The sequence below is a fragment of the Heterocephalus glaber genome, unplaced genomic scaffold, assembly GCF_053883595.1.
Source record: "Heterocephalus glaber isolate CG9 unplaced genomic scaffold, H.glaber_assembly_v1.0 deba00001572, whole genome shotgun sequence".
Lineage (NCBI taxonomy): Eukaryota > Metazoa > Chordata > Mammalia > Rodentia > Bathyergidae > Heterocephalus > Heterocephalus glaber.
Genome location: NW_028258357.1, coordinates 14,516,715 through 14,536,831, shown reverse-complemented (window position 1 = coordinate 14,536,831; position 20,117 = coordinate 14,516,715). Strand labels below are relative to the sequence as shown.

The 20,117-nt window shown below is 33.5% G+C and overlaps 1 protein-coding gene across 4 annotated transcripts in view; it reads left to right on the top strand.

Annotated features, from left to right (window-relative positions):
* The window catches only part of Cdk17 (cyclin dependent kinase 17), an 88,025-nt gene that overhangs the window by 53,088 nt on the left and 14,820 nt on the right, over positions 1–20,117 (top strand). For all 4 annotated transcript variants that reach the window (XM_021258445.2, XM_021258446.2, XM_004844901.4 and 1 more), the window contains exons 4-10: positions 4,198–4,331; positions 6,845–6,970; positions 15,616–15,672; positions 16,631–16,745; positions 17,410–17,504; positions 17,727–17,789; positions 19,895–20,018. In XM_021258445.2, the coding sequence (XP_021114104.1) occupies positions 4,198–4,331; positions 6,845–6,970; positions 15,616–15,672; positions 16,631–16,745; positions 17,410–17,504; positions 17,727–17,789; positions 19,895–20,018 (714 nt within the window). The remainder of the gene's footprint in view (positions 1–4,197; positions 4,332–6,844; positions 6,971–15,615; positions 15,673–16,630; positions 16,746–17,409; positions 17,505–17,726; positions 17,790–19,894; positions 20,019–20,117) is intronic.

Genomic DNA, 20,117 nt, shown 5'->3' with positions numbered 1-20,117 from the left:
TCTATGGGAAATGTGTGCAGCCTGTGCTCCTGTGGGTGCAACCCTGCACAGTGGTATGCTGGAATCAGCTCACACTGGTTCAGAAGAGATGATTGTTAAATTTTCAGGAGTTTTGCAAGTTGGTTGTTCAACAGAGCTATTAATGATTTTTACTATATATATATATATATATATATATATATATATATATATATATGCTTACACTTATGTAAGCTAAATTAAAACAAAGGTTATGAATACTTGTCATTATTTCCTAATCCTTTTACTGTTTTTTACTGTTATCTGTGAGATGAGGGTTATTTCTGTTGTACCTCTATAGTCAGAATACTATGTCACAGTGCGCTGCTGCACATTTCTCTGAATGTTGAATGTTCAGTACCGCTATGTTGGTAGCTTGAAATAGGCCATAGAGGGAGTGTTTCCCTCATGGAATCAGAATACACTGTAGATCAGAGAGGCTTATTGCTTTGTTGATTGACTAGACCAGAGGCTGGTTAGTAAATCTTTTAGGTTTTACGGACTATAGTCTCTGTTGCATATTATTTTTCTTTGGCTGGAAAGTCTCTAAAAAATGCAAAACACATTTTTAGTTCAGTGGCCAGCATCCATTGTTTCTAGGCATGATGTGTGTTTTGGGAGGCTAAGCCAGGATGACCACAAGTTGAAGTCCAGCCTGGGCAATTTAGCAAGATCCTGTCTCAGTAAGAAAAGATAAGGGTTGGAATGTACCTCAGTGTGAAGGCCCAAGGGGTTCAGTCTCCAGTACCCAAACAAAACAAACCAAAAACCAAAGCATCCTTTCTTGTTCTAGATTTAAGAAATCCATTATGTTTTCCAGTTAACATAGGAATTACCAGATAAATACTGTTAAACTTTTGTTCAGTAACAAGAGTTTATTTATATGGGCAGTATGATTTATTGTTTATTTTCTTAACCAAATACCTCCTCGGTAATTTATAATGGTTTTGCAGTAATGAGTATCAAATAAGCACTGGAAAACTGATTGTCTCTAGGATGATATGCATGTTTCAAGTGGTATTGAAAGCCGCACTGATGGATATGTAATAATTAACATATCTGTTATTAAAAAAAAAAAAAAAGAAAGTGATGTTGAAAATATTAGCAATGGTGGTAAAATTTAAAAGTGTGTTGTGTCCAGAGTTCTTACAGTTGTGTGAAAGCCCCAAAATTGAGCAAGTAGAAATTCTTCTAGTTCTTAAAAACCACCATCTGAGTCAGCAAGGCAGTTCCTTATCCCACTGACAAATAAGTAAAGTTGTAACACAGCAGTCATTGTTTCACTTTTGTCTTAAAGGAAACAACTACAAACCAATAGAAGTTTCAGAACTCTACATGTTGGTTAATGTGATTTCTTGGTTGAGTCAGATGGTGCTCAGTGTTTGTTCAGTCTGAGATGAATAAATTTCCTTTGTAACCCATATACAACAGGGCTTTTAAAAAAATTCTGCCCTGTATGTCTCAAAGGCTTGGCACTTTTAAGAGTTGGGCCTTTCTATGAGGAGGTCTCAGTTACCTCAGCTACCAAGGGTTTCATCTTTAACCCCAGGATGGCACCTATACCCAGACATCTTCATATCAAGCTCAGAAACCCCTGCCAAGAGGGTGGCAGAGTCTGTGCAGCAGAGCTTTGGGTTTTCAGTTCTCTCTGTGTTTTTACTTCCTGGGTCTACCCGTACATTCTTGCAAATTTAGCTGTACATTTTAAGGTATTATATTTAGTAAACATTTCCTTGAAGAAGGAAGATTTTCAGATTTTACTAGAAACAGAAGGCTTAGTGAAGTTGTTTTTTAACATTTAGAAATGTGACAGAAAAGAATATGTGACCTTAGATTCATTAGGTGCCAATTTTGAGATTAATAGTCACTAATAGATTTACTTTTGTTGCTAAGTTAATCTTTTGTTCAGATCTCACCATAAAATTTCTTCAGAAATCTCTGTAGAGTTGAAATGTATTCTGTTACCATTTGCAACTGCTTAAGAATAGGAATTGGAATTTTCTCTGTATTAAGTCACCAAGCCCAAAATACAGAAATAATGTTGATTTACTATGAGACTTTTGAGTTCAGTCTTTCTTAATCTAAGCAGTTCTCTCATTTTTGTAAGTAAGTGCTGTTCATTAAGTTTAAATTTATACTTATCATATAGCATTTCATTTGACCTCTTGGATTTTTTTTTGGGGGGGGGGCATACCAGGGATCGAACTTGGGACCTAGCATTTCATTTGAAAAAGAGATCTAGTTATCTAGTCCATTCCTTGATATTTAGGTAATCTTCAGTTCACTGAATATTGAGCACCTTCTAAATGCCAGACACTTTAAGTTCTGAGAATACAAAAGCAAATAATCAAATCCTGCCCCCAAGGGTCCCAAAATGTGATATAAAATCATGTGAACCAAAAAGTGCTCTTCAGTGCAGCAGGTGTGGGTGTAAAAGCCACTGTGTCTGAGATTAGAAAAGACTTCACTGAATGGTGACATGTGAGCAGTTTTGAAGAATAAATCTGAGTTTTCCAGGTTAATATAATGGGAGGGGAAAAGTATGTCAAGACACTGCAGCATGAAGCAACACAAGACTCTTTTAGGAATGAAAAATTACAGAGAGGAATAATGGTAAGAGATGGCTCTACATCTAGATTTATTGCTAATGGGCTGCACTTGGTAGATGAGTTAAAGAATGACAAATGCAAATATAAAAACAGGTATATAAATATACATGTTTGTTTTTAATATTCTCTGATTGAATTAATCTCCCTCTTCTCTACTTCCATTTAACTTTTATCTCTATTAAAATATATAGAATAACTCATCTTTAATTGTAATATAAGTAGGTTCTTCTCAGTAGATTTTTGAGCTTTGTGAAGTCATAAACTCATTTTTAGAGTTTAGGACAAAATAGATATTCAGAGACCACCCCCACCCCCCAAACACACATGCACACACTGCTTCCCACATACTGAGAATTGAACCCAGGGCCCTGTCTGCCTGTCCGTCCATCCATCCATCCATCCATCCATCCATCCATCTATCTATCTAGAGACAGTCTTGCTAAGTTGCTCAGGCAGAGCTTGAACTTGTGATCTTCCTATCTCAGCCTCCCAGAGTGCTGGAATTACAGATGTGTACCACCATGCCAAGTTCAGTGAATAATTTTTGAAATGTTTTAACCTTGAGGGTTGGGGAGGGGAAGCTGCATTAGCAGCTTTTAAGAAGTTTTAAGAGAATATTCTATGAGGGGTGGGGATTTAGCTCAGTGGTTCTGGCGCCTGCCTTGCAAGTGCAAGGTCCCGAGTTCAATCCCCGGTACCAAAAAAAAAAAAAAAAAAGAATATTCTATGAACTGACTCCACTTGTCTGTGGACCCAATGATACATTATTTAATTGAAAGAATACTAAACTAAATGAGAGGTAGAAGACCAGGTTTCTATTCTGCTCTGCTTTTAACCCTTGTGACTTTCTGAAAGTCCCTTAACCTTTCAAGTCTCAGTTCTCAGATCTGGAAAATAGAGAAATGATTAATTCTCAGGTATTTCCAATCTATAATTTTACTGAGTGCCTTCGTTACTTTCTCGTGGCTGAGAAAAAATACTTGACACCCAAAGTTAAAGGAGGAAAGGCTTATTTGGCTCACAGGGTGTAGAGGTTTCAGTTCATAATTGGCTGGCTCCAAGGCAGGGTGGCATGGCAGAGGGGCATCGTAGAGGAGAAACAGTCCATGGCAGGCAGGCAGGAGAGAACAAGCAAGGGACCTTTGCAGCTGCTTTCTGCCCCTTTTATGTTCTATCTAGGCTACTGGGATTAGGGCAGTGCCAAGCTAATCAGTGAACTGATTTAATAATCACACATCCTTAGTCCCAGCATCACACACTCCAGATCCAGCTACCTCTGAAAAAGTTCCACCTATGACTGCATGAGACTACATCTAGACACAAGCCATAACATTCAACTCTCGGTAAAAACTTGAATGCTAGTTGTTTCATAATCAGAATATAAAGGTATTCCTTACTGTTTTAAGACAGTTTGAATTATGTCTTGATCTATTAATTGCGCACCTATGACTTTTAATGCTATAATTTTTGCATGTTGATTGTAGGTGTTTTACCTGTAGTGATCATAAATTACATGCTATAGTAGGATATATCTTCTTTAAGGTAAATTGTGTCACATTTTCTGATATAGATATTGTCCATGAGAATCTAAAAATGGGATCAGATGGTGAGAGTGACCAAGCTTCTGGGACATCATCTGATGAAGTCCAGTCACCTACAGGTGTTTGTCTCAGAAATCGTATACATAGACGAATCTCAATGGAGGTAACCATCTAAAAAATGTACATATACCTTTGTATGTGAGTTTGTGTGTATAAACTAACACATACATGTATTAAACAAATAAATGCCATCTGAAAATTTTTATAATGGCAAGTGATATTGTAAGACAACTATTTCTTTGCATTAGTGTTATATTCTGAATATTTCCTTTTTTCTAATATCTCAAAGCACATATACATTAATTATAGTTGTTTATATTCTACAAAACATTGTTTTAGATTCCTTGTAAAGGAAAAGTGAACTTTTAAAAATTCTGAAAATATAGAATGATGGGTTAGTAGAGTCTTCTTTTCAGAAAATAATGATTTTGGGCCGGGGATTTAGCTCAGTGGTTCTGCCCGCCTGCCTTGCAAGCGTGAGGATCTGAGTTCAGTCCCTGGTACCAAAAAAAGAAAATAATGATTTTAAGTATATCTCTTTGAGGTTCATACGGTACTTTTTGGGGGAGGGGATAAAAACTGGGGCTTGAATCCAGGACTTTTGCAATTTATTTTTTAAATTTTGAGACAAGGTGTCACTAAATTGCTATATTACCCAGGCTGGGCTCAAACTTCAGTCCTCCTGCCTCAGCCTCCAACAGGGCTGGAATTATAGGCATGTGTAACCATTCTCAGCTTTACTCCATATTTTATTTCAAATTTTAAGACATACATATAAAATAGACACCAGGACCCCCCCACCCACCCCCAGTTTGTAAGTATGGGTATCATTTCCTTTGTGATTCATTGTACCTATAAATCCCTATAGCACATTTTAAGTTATTTCTCCATGTAACAATATACAGAATGCATTCCCTCTTTCTTTACCAGTCTTAACCTTGTGGACAGAAAGTGATTATGACTGTTACTGTTTTAGTGTGACTGTAGATTAAAATTGTTTTCTGCAGAAGAATTGAATATGTCTTAGAATACCTAAAAGTCTTTTTAAAAAAATTATTTTCCAGACAGTGGTGACTAGAGTACCTGTCCTATGGCTGATAATGTTTTCCTTGTTAAAAGATTACTTCAAGTTAAGGAAAACAATATTAGTTTTCTAAGTGATAAATTTATATTTTCAACTCTTGAGATCAGCATAGTATCTATATAACTGTATAGATTATATTACAGTAATATAAAATCTCTTATTTTTCTTTATAACATGTAATTTTGTTGTATCTTTAAAATAGAGTTAGCATTAGGGTCTATACCTGGACTTTCTAATTCTTTCATTGAGTTGTATTAGTTTTCCCAAAGGTGACAAACTATAGGTTGTATTCTTTTTAGTTTTAGTATCTGGAAAGACTTCTTTCTTTATCTCTCTCCTTTGCATATATATGCAGACAATCCCTGAATTAACATGATTCATTTGGTGAGTTTCATCTTTACGTGATGCAAAATCAGTATGTATTCAGTAAATACTCTACTTCAAATTTTGAATTTTGATCTGTTCCTGGCCAAATGATGTGTAGGACAGTACTCTTCTTTTGTTGTTGTTGTTGTTGTTTTTTGGTACCGGGGATCGAGCTCGGGACCTTGCGCTTAGGAGACAGGCGCCGGAACCACTCAGCTAAATCCCCAGCCCAGGACAGTACTCTCTTGTCTTGCTGGGCAGTAGCAGTCCCACAGCTCTGTTAGCCTTGTAGTCATTGTGTTACTAAACTATGCTGTTCAGGAAGTTAAGTGTATTAAATACATTCTGGACTCATCCATATTCTCAACTTAAAATAGATTTTCAGGACTTAACCCCATAGCAAATCAAAGAATATCTGCTCTATATTTTAGAATGTTTTTGGATTTTTTTCTATTTATTTTTCTAAGTGAATTTTAGACATGTTGTTCTGAAAATACTGTGATTTGTTTTTTGGGTTATGAAAATGTATATAAAATTAATGAGGTGAAAATCAGTATTGTTTCATTGTTTAGTCTTACCATCTAGGAACATGATATGTCTTTTTAAATCTTATGTGTCTTAATATTTATACACTTCCTGTACATGGTTTGATTAGTATTATGAATAGAAGGGATTTCTTTTTATAGATTTATGTTTTTTGATTTGATCACAGAGGCACGATTCCTTTTCAAGTTTCGCCCAGCTCACTTTCCATAATTAAATGAAATAAAAATAAGGAAGTATATTAATTTTCTTTCACCATATTGTATACAAAAATCATGTATTGACTTGTTTATTTAAATTGATGACATTTTGTGGTAGTCTTTGCCTATTCCTATTCTATATATTATACTATAAGGTATAGTAATTTCGAAGTAAATTACCAATGAAAGGACTCAGAAATAACTGGGTCCTTTTATTTATTTCTATAAAAACTGCACTGTATATCTTTGCTTATGGTAAATATTTTTTACTTTCAGTATGTTATGTGTAATTAATGTGGGTAACTTCGCAACTGCAATAAAACTTTCATTATTTATCACTAAAAAGTAATACAGTAAAGCCCATAAATTCAAAAGTCTTTTCTATTTTTGATTACCTAAGTTTTGTTTGTTTCCTTTTTGTAGGATTTAAATAAGCGGTTATCCCTGCCTGCAGATATCAGAATACCTGATGGATATCTTGAAAAGTTACAAATCAACAGTCCACCATTTGATCAACCGATGAGCCGAAGGTCTCGTAGAGCTTCCTTAGTAAGTTTTTGGTCTCCTGTACCTGCAACCATCAGATCTGTTTATTTAATTTTCTGAATTAAACATTTTAATTTTTGTTTTGTTTTGGGTTTTTTTGGTACCAGGGATGAACTCAGGATCTTGCGCTTGCGAGGCAGGAGGCAGAACCACTGAGCTAAATCCCTGGCCCTAAATATTTTAATTTTTTATTTATGTTTTTTTGTAGTACCTGCTAGGCAAGCGCTCTAATGCTAAATTATATACTCAGTCCTTAATTTTTTATATAAAACTTGGATAGCTAAAATTAATATTACCTTCTAGAGTTTATCATTTTCCATTAAGAATTATCAAAGCTCTTAAGATGCTTGTATATTACAATAGGATTTAAACTGTATTTTAGTTTTGGTAAATTTTATTGATATATGCTAGATGTACAGAATATATACTAGATGTGTCTCCTAGATATATGTACTATATGTACTAGATATACAAGATATATTAATATATTCTAGATTATACAATGCAGTAAGTACTCTAACCATAATTATATAAAACAGTGTGTTTGCAGTGTTAACATACTTGTGTAACCAGTACCCATGTGAATAAACGAAAATTTCAAAATGTCCCAGGAACTCCCTACTGTTATCTTTCTCTTCACTTGATAACTCAGTTCCTCAGTTGTAGCCATAACCCCTGTCTTCAGATGTCAAAGATTAGTTTTGACCATATGGGCCACATTGTTTTCTTTGTATTATTTTTATAGTTCATTTTAATACCTGAATCATTTTTATTCATATTCGTGTATACGTTATTTTAAAAATATGTAATATTTTCTGATCATTCTTAAACTTTGTATAATTATGAATATATAAATATACTAAAATATCTTTTATATAATATATGGAAATGCATATTTACACAAAGTTTTTATATATATAAAATATATGTGTTCCAGTATGTATGGAATTATACAAAATATAAAATTTGGTTTCTTTTGCTCAGTGTTAAATTTGTGAGTTTGGTCTATGTTGTTGCATGTAGGTATAGATTATTTGTCCTCGTTTCATTGTATAAGTGGTCATACTTTGGAGGGGTGTATTATACTTTATCTATTCTCTTGTTGATGGGCATTTGGGTTGTAGTTTTCGATTTTTGACTATTACCAAGTTGTGGTTCTGTCACCATTCCTATGCATGTTTTTTGGTCAGCATATGTAAAAATTTCTGCTGGGTAAATATCTCAGAGTGGAATTGTTGGATCATGTTGTATGTATATGTTCAGTTTTCCTACAAACTGTCAAAGTGGTAGTACCAATTTATACTTAGCACCAGTGTATATTTCTAGTTGCTCTTTACCAACTTTTGTTGTCTTTTTCCTCTTCTTTTTCTTTTTTTAATATTAACTTTTCTTGTAAATAGATAGTGGTCTCATTATGGTTTTATTTTGCATCTCTAAATGAGTAAGTTGAACACTCAAATATTTTTGTTGGTTATTTAGACATTTTGTAAATTGACTGCCCAAATCTCTTGTCTCTTTTCTATTGAGTTTTCTTCCTTTTTCTTACTGATTTATAGGAATTATTTATATATTTTCTATAAGGGAGCCTTGTCAGTTTTATATCTTGGAAATTTTTTCTAGTGTGGAGCAGTTGTCCCAGCACTTTATGGAAAAGAGAGCTTTCTGTGGTGCATGTCACCTTTGACATAAATTCAGGCGATCGCATGTTGTGTGCATGTCTTTGGGTGATGGTAGTCCTATACTAGAGATACATGCCAAGTGCTGTTGAACAGCAGAAAAGGCAGCAAGTGAAATGTCAGTGAATCACAAGCTCACAGAGGATGTTACACTTGTACTGACCTTACAGGGATGAGTAGGAATCTGTCAAATTGAAAATGGATATATGAATTAGAACACTTGTATATTCCAAACCCAGCATTATGAATGTATATGCCAATTGGGGATAATATAAGTGATATGAAGAGCAAATATGGAATAGGGCTGGAAAGGGTAGGATGGGTGCAGGTTATAACAGCTTAGGTGTCAGGGCATGGAGTCTACTTCTTCCGTGTAATGGGAGGACATCAGAAGTATCTACTTAAACAAGGACTGACATCACATTTTTGTTTCAGATGACAGCTTCAGGCAAATTAAATGATAAGGTAGGGGACAAGAAAGACTGGAAGCATGGAGATAGATTAGAAATTCACCCAAAATTAGGGATAATGTGGCACTCCTATGGAAATAGAAAGTAGAACATACACTCTAGGGATCATAAAGAGATAAACAGACAGGACCTGGTACCTAGTTGAACATTGTACCTGAGGGAAGAGCAATTGATGATTACTTTTGGATTGCCAGCAGTTGTATATTGTATCATGTAATTTTTTTATTCACCAATATCTTTGTAATTTTTGTTTTGATGAGATATTCTGAAGTAAAGTTACTTTATTCTGTGCACAGACTATGAACACATTCATTAAATGTAACACCAACTTGATTTTGTTGTAGGTTTGTGATCATTATAATTTTGCATCACTGCTTAAAACTTACTGAGATAATTTTGTCACTTCATTTTCTGGTCAAAGGTTTTCTTCTTTCTTTTCTTTCTTTCTGTCTTCTCTTCCCTTTCCCCTCCCTCCCTCCTTTCTTTCTTTCTTTCTTTCTTTCTTTCTTTCTTTCTTTCTTTCTTTCTTTCCTTCTTTCTTTCTTTCTTTTTCTTTCTTTCATCTCGCCTTGTAGTTCAAGCTGGTCTTAAACTTACTATGTAGTCAGGCTGGCCACAAACGTATAGTGATCCCTCTGCCCCTGCCTCAGTCTCTTGATTGCTAGGATTGCATGTGCACGTCACCATACACCAAAAGTGCTTTCTTTGACTGTCAATTTTTATTGGCACTTAGGATAAATTTTGAAAATTGTGTTTGTTCTGATAGAAAAGTATGATTTAATCACCAGGCAGTTTTTCTTTATTTTTCTCATTCTCTCCGTCCTGTCCTGTCCTGTCCTGTCCTGTCCTGTCCTGTCCTGTCCTGTGGATTAGGCAAGGGGTCTCCCACATGCTCAGCAAGCACTGTGCCACTGAGCTATACTCCCCTGCTCTCATCACACAACTCATACCACTATCATCAAAGAGCTATTTTTTTTTGGAGTCTACATGAAAGTAAGCAAAACAGTGCCCTGTAATGAATGTTAAGTAGTTGGAGTTTTCATTATGGTTGCCTGTTCTACCCTCTTCCCTTGTTTTTTGGTTTTGAAATGGTTTATATATCACAAACAAATCATGCCAGCTGTGTTTTGGGTTTTATCTCTGGATCCCTTTCATTCTTCATCTACCTTATTAAAGTGCATTGTTTTGAAATATATTAGAAAATTATTCTTCAAAATGAAAATCTGTGTCCTGTATATATTTAAAAGCATGTAATGGAGGGGGACCCTTGAAGGATAGGAATAGGTGGATGGTTAGGATGTTCACCATTTTTTACGTGTGTTAGAATTCATGTTTCTATAAACCATATATTCTTCAAATAACTAAAAAGTAAATTCTTTTTCAACAAGATGGTTCTCTTTGAACAATCTTGAGATCAATTCAAGGAGATCAGTAGAGAAATCTGGACCCTAGGATTTGTATATGAAGAGTGTGAAGGTTAGAAATAGATGAAAACCAGTTGAGAAAAGACAAGTGATCTTAACATGTGTTAGATCATGCTTCCATGGATAGTATAGTATATTTAAAGATACTTTTTCAAGTTGAAATATAAAATTTTAGCCTTTTCTTTCTAAAAGGCATAAAACTTAGTTTATTGCTTTCATATTTTCCAATAGCAATATATAATAAGTAGAAAAGTAAAAATGATATGAAACATTTGGTTGCATGGGAAATAAGAAAAAAGTCATAGAATTTGGTTTTGCTGGAGTCATAGGATAACTGGTTGGATATACTGTAAATTCATGATAGTCAACCTCAAATAGTCTCAGTATTGCCTGTCTACCCCACTGTCTTTCTTTGATTAGTTCTTCACCTTTTACTTTAGAGGTGATGTGTTCTCCTGCATGATAAAGGAGATAGAAGCTACGAACCAAAAACTCATTTTCTGAATAACAAGCATGTCAATCTGCTACACTTCCTCTATTCTTTTTCTTCTAATATTGAGAAGTTCTGCTTCTTCCTGTCTCATCTTCTTAGGATGCTTAGAATATCTGTTATTCCTATATACGTACTCTTATATTCGGTCTTCCTTTCTTAACTTACTCCTTCCCTTGACTCTGTTTAAACTATTAATTTTAGTTTTAGGTTTACAGAAAAATCACAAAGATAGTTTAGTGATTTCTTATGTACCACATTCCAGTTACCCCTATTATTAATGTTTTATGTTACTTTAATACATTTGTCATAACTAAGTAACCAGCATCGCTAGTAAATTCCACATTTTATTCACATTTCACTAGTTTTTCATTAACATCCTTTTTCTGTCCCAAGATCCAACCCAGGATACCACATTGCATTTAGTCATCATATCTCATGTTAAAGATACTGGTTATTGAATTATTGAAGGCATATTTAATATTTATTTATGGTTCATAAGAATGAAATAGTCTCCTTCTTAGCATAGTTAACATAGTTAAGAATTAGATTAATAGGAAAGCCTATATAGAAACAATCAGGATTCACCAGAAAGCTTTGTTGCACTTAAAATAATAATATACGCAGCAGTTTTTATCTCATTATATTAAAATTACAGATTGTATATTTCAAGAGTTTACTCCTTACCATACAGTAAATTTGGATCCCTCATTCATGGATTTACCAGTATAGATCATATGTAGTCTTTTCTTATTTATAAGAGTAGATGAAGAAATAGGGTATCAAGTCATGTCTCTCAAAATAGTAAATATATTATGGAGTGTGGAAGTGAGATTCAAAATCCACATACAGTGTGCCTTTGGCACATTAAGTACAGAATTAGCAAGAATCATGATGATGGTAAACAGCAAATTTTCTAAGACAGAATGACTAAGTGGTATTGAGGGTCTTGATCTCTTTTCTGCTCCCACATGTCTTAAAGGATAAAATCCATTGCTGTCTGAAACAGTCACTCAGTAAATCTCGCAGGAAGATGGAAATGGGTACTTGAGCAATCCTTCCTCCACTCTCAGTGTTTCTCATATACCTAACTTACTTTGACATGGCACCTGTGGAACACTGTATGTATGTACTTCACTTGTTTTTAAACTAAACTAGAACTGCATCTCTAGCATGTTCATACATCTTTCTGTGATCCAGTAATTATGTTGCTACATCCTATAATGTTTGTTACCATTTACAAGTTCCATTGAATTGTAAGTAAACCTTTTATAAGATCATTTATTTTATATATGTGGTTTTTGGGTTTTTTTTTGGTACCAGGGATCAAACTCGGGTCCTTGCGCTTGTGCAGCAGGCAGTGAAACCACTGAGCTAAATCCCCGGCCCTATATATATGTATTTTTAATATTCATGTGCTCTTGCTAAAAGAACCATCCAAACAGGAATTTGCTGCCAGAAAGTGAAGTATTTTCTTGGAACAATGAAGTATCAGGGAAAAAAATGATCATCATTTGTCTGGAAAGCAGAATTAAGACAGTTTATGTATCAAAATACAAAAGCTTATTGTGCCATTTTCTTTAGCTGTTATTTCTGGCTGTTTTCATGAAGTTGTTATAATTCTCAAGTATTCTAAAATAATCTAAGGTAGGATTGTGAACTTGGAAAAGTGGGAATCATATCTGTCATCTTCACTATCTACTCAGCACCTAACCTTGTGCTTGGTAAACATTGAATAAATGAGCTTTGTCCTCTGTCCTCTGAATAATTTCTGTAGGAGCGCATGTCAACAAGCTAGTCATTATATCTATTGTTAATCTTGTCATGTTCAGCAGATAAAAGTGCAAGCAAATTTTTCTAAAAATTCCATTTAAGCATTCACTAATTATTCTTTGGATGTAATCATTAAATTCTTAAGGTTGGAAATTATTAAAATGGGGGGTAGGGTGGTTTGCTTTACTCTTGACTTAGCATCTGACAAACAATTCACTACTATAACTGTGCCTTTGTCTCAGTTCTCTGGCTGCCTGCATGGGTGGAATTCAGTAGTGGTGTTTATTTTATAGGCCAGTTATTGAGATTAAGTTCATAATTATAATCGTATTTAATAATTATGGTGCAGTAAACTTCTTTTTTATATCTATTTTTTTATTTTTCCCCGACATAGTTATACACATTTATGGAGTACAGTGTGACATTTCGATACATATACTCAATGTGTGATGATCAGATCGGAGTAATTGACACATCTACACCTCAGACATTTATCATTTCTTTGTGTTGAGGACATTCAAAGTCCTCTCCAATAGCTAGATAAATATTGTCAACTACAGTAACTTTTCTTCAGAAAGCACATTTTCTGCATATTCTAAAAATATTACTAAATTTCATTCTCTGAGCAGTGACTTTGTAATATTAAATGTTTGATGTATCCCTTAGAGTTCCTTCTGTTCCTTGTTTTTGTTGTTATTTTGGGGTTTCTGTTGTTGTTGATGGTGGTGGTGTTGCTAGGGCCTTCACACTGAGCTGCTTCCCTTGCCCTTTTTAAACATTTTTATTTTGAGACTGAGTCTCACTAAGTCACCAAGTTGCCAGGACTTGGACTTAAACGTTCAGTCTTCCTGCCTGCAATGGTGAGCCACCATGCCTGGCACAGTTTTATTTCTTACAGATTTTATATGATACATTTTTAAATGTAAAAACATTTTTGTCTTTACAGCCACTGATTTATAATCAATCTTCAGAGCAAACTTCCACATTTTTGTCAGGATTACCATTGGACCAAAGTATATTTAAAGTTAGACTGTTATGTGCCACATAGTGGGCTATTTTCCAGTTCCATACTAAAATTAAAAACTTCGCTTGTATTTGGAAAGTTATCTTTTGCAGTTTTACCTCATTGTTCTGTGTAGTTATTGGTAGTAAAAGTCAAGAAGTTAATACTGAGTCCATGTACAAGATGATACCTGGGTGGATACTGTATGATGGTCCCAAAACTTCATTTTTTCTTATTTAATTTTTTCATGAAAAATACCATATACATAAGAAAAAAATATGAAGAGTACGAGAAGAAGCAGTTTTTCAGTCATTCCGTAATACTACCTGTGACCAGAGTTTTAGCTTGTGAAACCTACTATTGGATATGCAAGTCTCCATATGACTTTTAACATATGTATTATTATAACAAAAGGAAAAAAAATCTTGCTTTGAGGGTCCTCTGCAACTTATGGCCATTCAGTATTGAACAGTTTATTACTCTATTGTCCAAAGTGTTTAAGCTCTGTGAAGTCTTAATCATCAAGTATATTTTTATTTTATTTGGAAGCCCCAGAAAAATTTCATGTTTGATCCTGACTATAATATAGGGGTTTGGGGTGCACTGGAAATTGAACCTAGGGCCTTCACACTGAACTACTCAGCTCTCTCTCTCTCTCTCTCTCTCTCTCTCTCTCTGTCTTTCCTTTTTGAGGCAGGGCTTTCCTGAGTTGCTGAGTTTTACTGCCTTAGCCTCCCAGAGTGCTGGGATTACAGATATGCACAACCACACACAGCTATAACCGTTTTTAGTAATCTAATACAATTTGTACACCTTTCAGAACTAAAGTTACACATTTTCTTTCACTAGCATTTAAGACCATTAGCATCATTTAAGCAATAAATGAATTTGTCTTTATATTATTATTGCCTTTTCTGTCTACAGAGGTGTTCTAGAAAGCAATTTTAAGGGAATTCTTACCCTCTTCTGCTTATTTATTTATTTTTTTTGGTAATGGGGATCGAACTCGGGACCTTGCGCTTGAGGGGCAGGCGGCGGAACCCCTGAGCTAAATCCCCGGCCATGTTTACTTCTCTTTTAAAAAATTTCTGTTCTTTTAGTCTCTAATTTTATATCTTTCTGTATTTTTTCCTAAATGTTTTATAGTTAAGAATTTAGTTTTGCTTCTTTTTTATTTTGAATATATGGGGTTTGCAGTATGTATTTAGGTCTGTTTCATCTACTTTATTGACACTGTAGAAAATAGGCAAGCTTGCTAAAGGTTTAAAAACAAGGGTTTGAAAAGTCACTTGTAAACCTTTTTATTTTTTTGGCTACAATTAGACTTAATTGCTGCTCTTGTGTTTGCTGTGTCCTGATCCGTAGTGAAATGTGCTTTTCTGGTTTTTTGAAAATGCTATTTTGATTGGAGAACCTGAAAAAAATAGTTTTTTGTTGTTTTCAGTTCTCCCTAAGCAGTTCAAAGACTGGTGAAAGCAAATATTTAGGAAAACTAATTATTCTGCATTTTTGTTGAAAGAGAAACAAAGTAGTCATCTTTTATAAGATTTTTTAGTATCATAAATGTTCATAGCAGAAAGTTAAACAATTCATATATAAAGTAGGTTGACAGCTATAATTATGGACTTCAATGTTTTTGACCCTTTTAATGTTCTAAAATTGAGTGTATTTTTGAAAGATGTTCAATTTGATTATATCTAGAGGTTTTTTTTATTCTTAAAGACTTTAGAGTAGAAGAGTGTTACAAGTTGTGAAAAAATAGTAAATGAAATTTTTAAAATAAACATTAAATTTACAATTGTTTGTTTTCAGTCAGAAATTGGGTTTGGGAAAATGGAAACCTACATCAAATTGGAAAAGCTTGGAGAGGTAAGTAAATACCTATTTCAAAAATGTAAGACTTTTTTTTTTCTTTTCTGAACTCCTCTTATTACTCTTCAGTTTTTGCCCATCTGGAAAAAAAGTACAAACATTGTTGACTAAAGATTGTGTCTTGTTTTGAAAAGTAAACAGAAAATTAGAAGGAATAAGGCCCTTCAATCCTGCAAATTATTCCATCAGTTTGAGAAGTTGAGTATTTTTTATAGGCTTCTTATAATTGTATTGAAACACAAAGTATTATGCTTTCTGGGTAACAAAATACAGGTTTGTCCATTAACCTCCTCACAGTCTGCTGTCTGCACTGCCATGTGGGAAACTGTGAAACTTGTGAACAAATGGTATCTCTAGAGGAAAACACATCTCAATGAAGGGTAACAGATGTTCTTGAACTTGGCTACTGCCTGTAGCATTAGTAATTTAGAAACTGCCTACCTCCTCCAGTAAGAAAGAACAAGAAATAGATTATGTTAAATAGATTAACTTAATAGATTTAGTTAAATGGGAAGCTTAAGGGAGTTTTTAAAAGGAGAATTAATGTATAAAAGATCCTGAAAAGCCTGAAAACAGGTAAAAATTTTTTATGATTTAACAGTATAATTATATTTTAATTTAATGTGCTCGGTTAATGTCCTTTACTTCTCACACTCCATTGCAAATAAAGCACTTTTGATTTTAAAACTATTGATCCAATTGTTAATTTGAAATAAATGACAAAAAAGTAAATTACGCTCCCTATGCTTTTGTACTTTTGAGACACTCTAGTGTTATAAGAGTATGGAATCTGTGTGTTGGGGAATTAATAGTCTTCTCTAAGAAAAATTAATGCTGATCTTTGTGGAGTTTTCTTTGCAAGATATAATTTGACATGGTTCGAGATTAGAAGTTGCATAGATGGTGTTAAGACTCATGACAGTTCTGATGTATCCTTCAAAAATATGTTTTATAGGGTACATATGCAACAGTATATAAAGGAAGAAGTAAATTGACAGAGAATTTGGTGGCATTAAAAGAGATCCGATTGGAACATGAAGAAGGTGCACCCTGTACAGCTATAAGAGAAGGTATAATATTTATATTGAAATTTTAAAACCAAAGCTTTATGAATATTTTTAAATAAGTAGAGTTCAGCTATAGAAACAATAGGCGACTAGAAAATATAACTAGATATTTAAAATGTTAATTTTTAAAAATTCAGTAGAGAGGAATTTTCTTATTGTATAGCTTATGATGAAATCATTAGAAACTATTGCCAAATACTTGACATGAGGAAGTGTTATATGGTACATAAGGAACATGGTAAGTGTAAATTAGCTGCATAGATTAATAAATATAAGGAAATAAACCAAAGATTTATATCATAATATCATTTTATAAATAAAAGGTGAATTATTCAGAAGTAGTTTGAGACAACTGATTAACGGTGTGGAGGAAGAAAAGGCCCTTTCCACTTTTTGTTTAATCCCAGAGCCTCAGAAAGTTAACATTAAAGACAAAACAGAAGGTGGGGAGTTTTAATATTGAGAACAACTTTAGATTTTATAATCAAATCTAAAATCATAAAAGAAAAGAAAAAAAAATTAATGCTACCAATCCCTTTGGTGAATTGTTGTTTTAAATTGAACATGCCAAGCTTAAATACAGTCAGTTCATATGTTAGGTTAATTCAGGTTTTTATAAAGACTACCAAAAAACTAAAGAGTCTTTTTTTTTTTTTCCTGTTTGCAGTTTCTCTACTAAAGGATTTAAAACATGCAAATATAGTAACCTTACATGACATTGTTCACACTGATAAATCTTTGACTCTGGTCTTTGAATATTTGGTAAGCATTTAATTTAATTTTTTAAAATAAAATATCAAATTGAACTTTTTAACAGCCCCAGGGACATTAGTAATTATTGATGTTTAAATGAATTATGTGGGTGATGTGCATCTTGTATCTTTCCTTGAAAAGCAGCTTGTTTGTAAAATTAAATATTAGTAAGTGACTGAACCATCCATTCTGAAAAGTATGTATTACATAGTTAAGTCCTGTGTTTTTCAGGATAAAGACCTAAAACAGTACATGGATGACTGTGGGAACATCATGAGTATGCACAATGTAAAGGTATGTTTTTCTGTACAGTTTTAAATTTTATTGAAAGCATAAATGAACTACGTTACACAGTAAAATATACTGGCTTTGTAACTCTAATTCAGAATTTTCTCCAGCGTTTTAAATAGATTTTGTCTTCTGAATATATTTGATCAACTTCTGTTTACTACATTATATATATATATAGCTTTCTTAGGATTAAACCTTTCTGTAAAACTGCTTCATTTAAAAATTTTTTTTAATTACTCTTAACATTTTCTTTTGCATTACAACTTACTGTTTTCCATGTAGAATCCATATACTAGCATATTCTGCTTTTAAAATATATTTAAGATAAATATAAATGATAGGTACATTATGCAAAAAGCCCCCTTTAAAGGGTGATTTCCCCAATGTATTTTTAAATGGTATGTAATTATAAAGTAACAACTTCTTAGGGTTATCACTGAATGAATCAGGTCAAGAACCTAGAGGTCTTATGACTGCTATGCTGGAAACACCCGTTTATATTGTCAGAACAAAAGTAAGATGCTTGTTGTGTTTTCTTAATATAACTAAGAATTCAAGAAGTGCTAGAAAATTTTGCTAGTACCAGATGAAAAGTTATTAGTTGAGTAAAATTATTTGATATAATTGTGTTCTTAGATTAGTTAAGAACCAACTCACTTTGACCTGAATGGTATAGTCCACATTTAGCAAAGATTTATTTATCCAAACTTGGTCAACAGTTTATGATAATCTATTTTGGAAACAGGCTGTCCCATCTCTGTGTTTAAGACATTTCTAATTCTGTAGGTTGTAAATTTAAATGTATGTTTTCTTGGTTTTAAATTGTAAGTTTTGTAGATGTTAAGGTGAACCAGTTTCTGTTACTAAAAGAGAGCTCTGATCAAATGGGTAACAATTGCTAAGAATTTTAGAACAGGGCTTTAAATATATTTCCATATATATTCTGTGAAGATTGTTTTCATTGTGTTGTACATTTTGTTTTGCAAGGTGTTGTGAATTTTGTGTATCTATTTTTCCTGCTTTTATATTAGCAATAATTTGGAAGGAAAACCGTCTTTAATAATTTGATAAAGGTCTGAGGAATTTTTATCTTTTAAACTCAGGTCTATATGGGCTACAAAAGTAGGAAAGCATTTTACTATTCACTTGTTAAAATTTTATTTATATTTTTCAAACATAAAATTTAAAAATATATTGAAATAGTAATTTTGGAGTTTTCACAATGCATAAATATTAAGAGTCTAGAAACTCTGCTGCTTAGAATTCATTGAAGCAATCATACACTTCCTACCTTGGGTTGTTCTTGGTGTTCTAATGCCAGTTCTTCACCTGCAAGTGAAAGGTATAGAAGGAACCTCTTGAGTCCTCTGTATTTAAATTGTGTTTTCATTAACCTTAAAGAATCGAGATAAGTTCCACATCACATTTTCCACCAAAATCCGTCATGAAGCCACTTCCATTAGCCTTACAGGTATTACTTTTTCAGTTACTCAGAGCACTATAGTGCCAATGCCTCTTTCTGAATCAGCAGGTTTTCAAGACTGAGTAGGAGGTGCTGAAAGTACAGTACCCAGGAGGTGGGTGATAGAAGCTGGTTAGATTATTTTTGATGTAGCACCTTCTGCATAATATTCAGACTTTTCATAACGCCATCACTGCCTTACTTGAAACACACTTGTCCAGATCAGGTGTAGGGTTTTTTGCTTATTTGTTTTTTGATTATTTGTGGGTTTTTGTTTGTTCTTAGAAGGAAGGGTATAAGTGGCAGGGGCTGGTTTCTTGTTAGGTCAGGATTTTAAAATCAAACTAAGCCTTAGTAAGTTGATAAGTTCATGAGAATTGAACTATTGCCACTAAGACAAAGTTTCATTTTATTTATAGTATCTATTTTCCTAGATATGGTTACATCAAAAAGGCAGATACTTCAATTTGAGTAATGAACTGTAAAATTCAGCAGACAACTATAAAAAGAAAAGGCATTGTTCTTTAAAGGGTAAAATTACTTGATTTTTTCTTTTACTGTTCTAGATCAGTTGCTTTTCTTACATCATACTTTATCCTTAAGCTCATTATCTATAAGACTGATTTTCACTTATTTGTTTCTATAGCTATTTCTCTACCAAATTCTACGTGGCTTGGCATATTGCCACAGAAGAAAGGTGTTGCATCGAGACTTGAAACCACAGAACCTCCTTATTAATGAAAAAGGAGAATTAAAGCTAGCAGATTTTGGTATGGAATGATGAAATATTTATAAATACTTCCAGGTGGTTAAGTATAAAAAGAATAACCATTGTCACAGCGTGTCATCACTTTTATATGTGGGTTTGG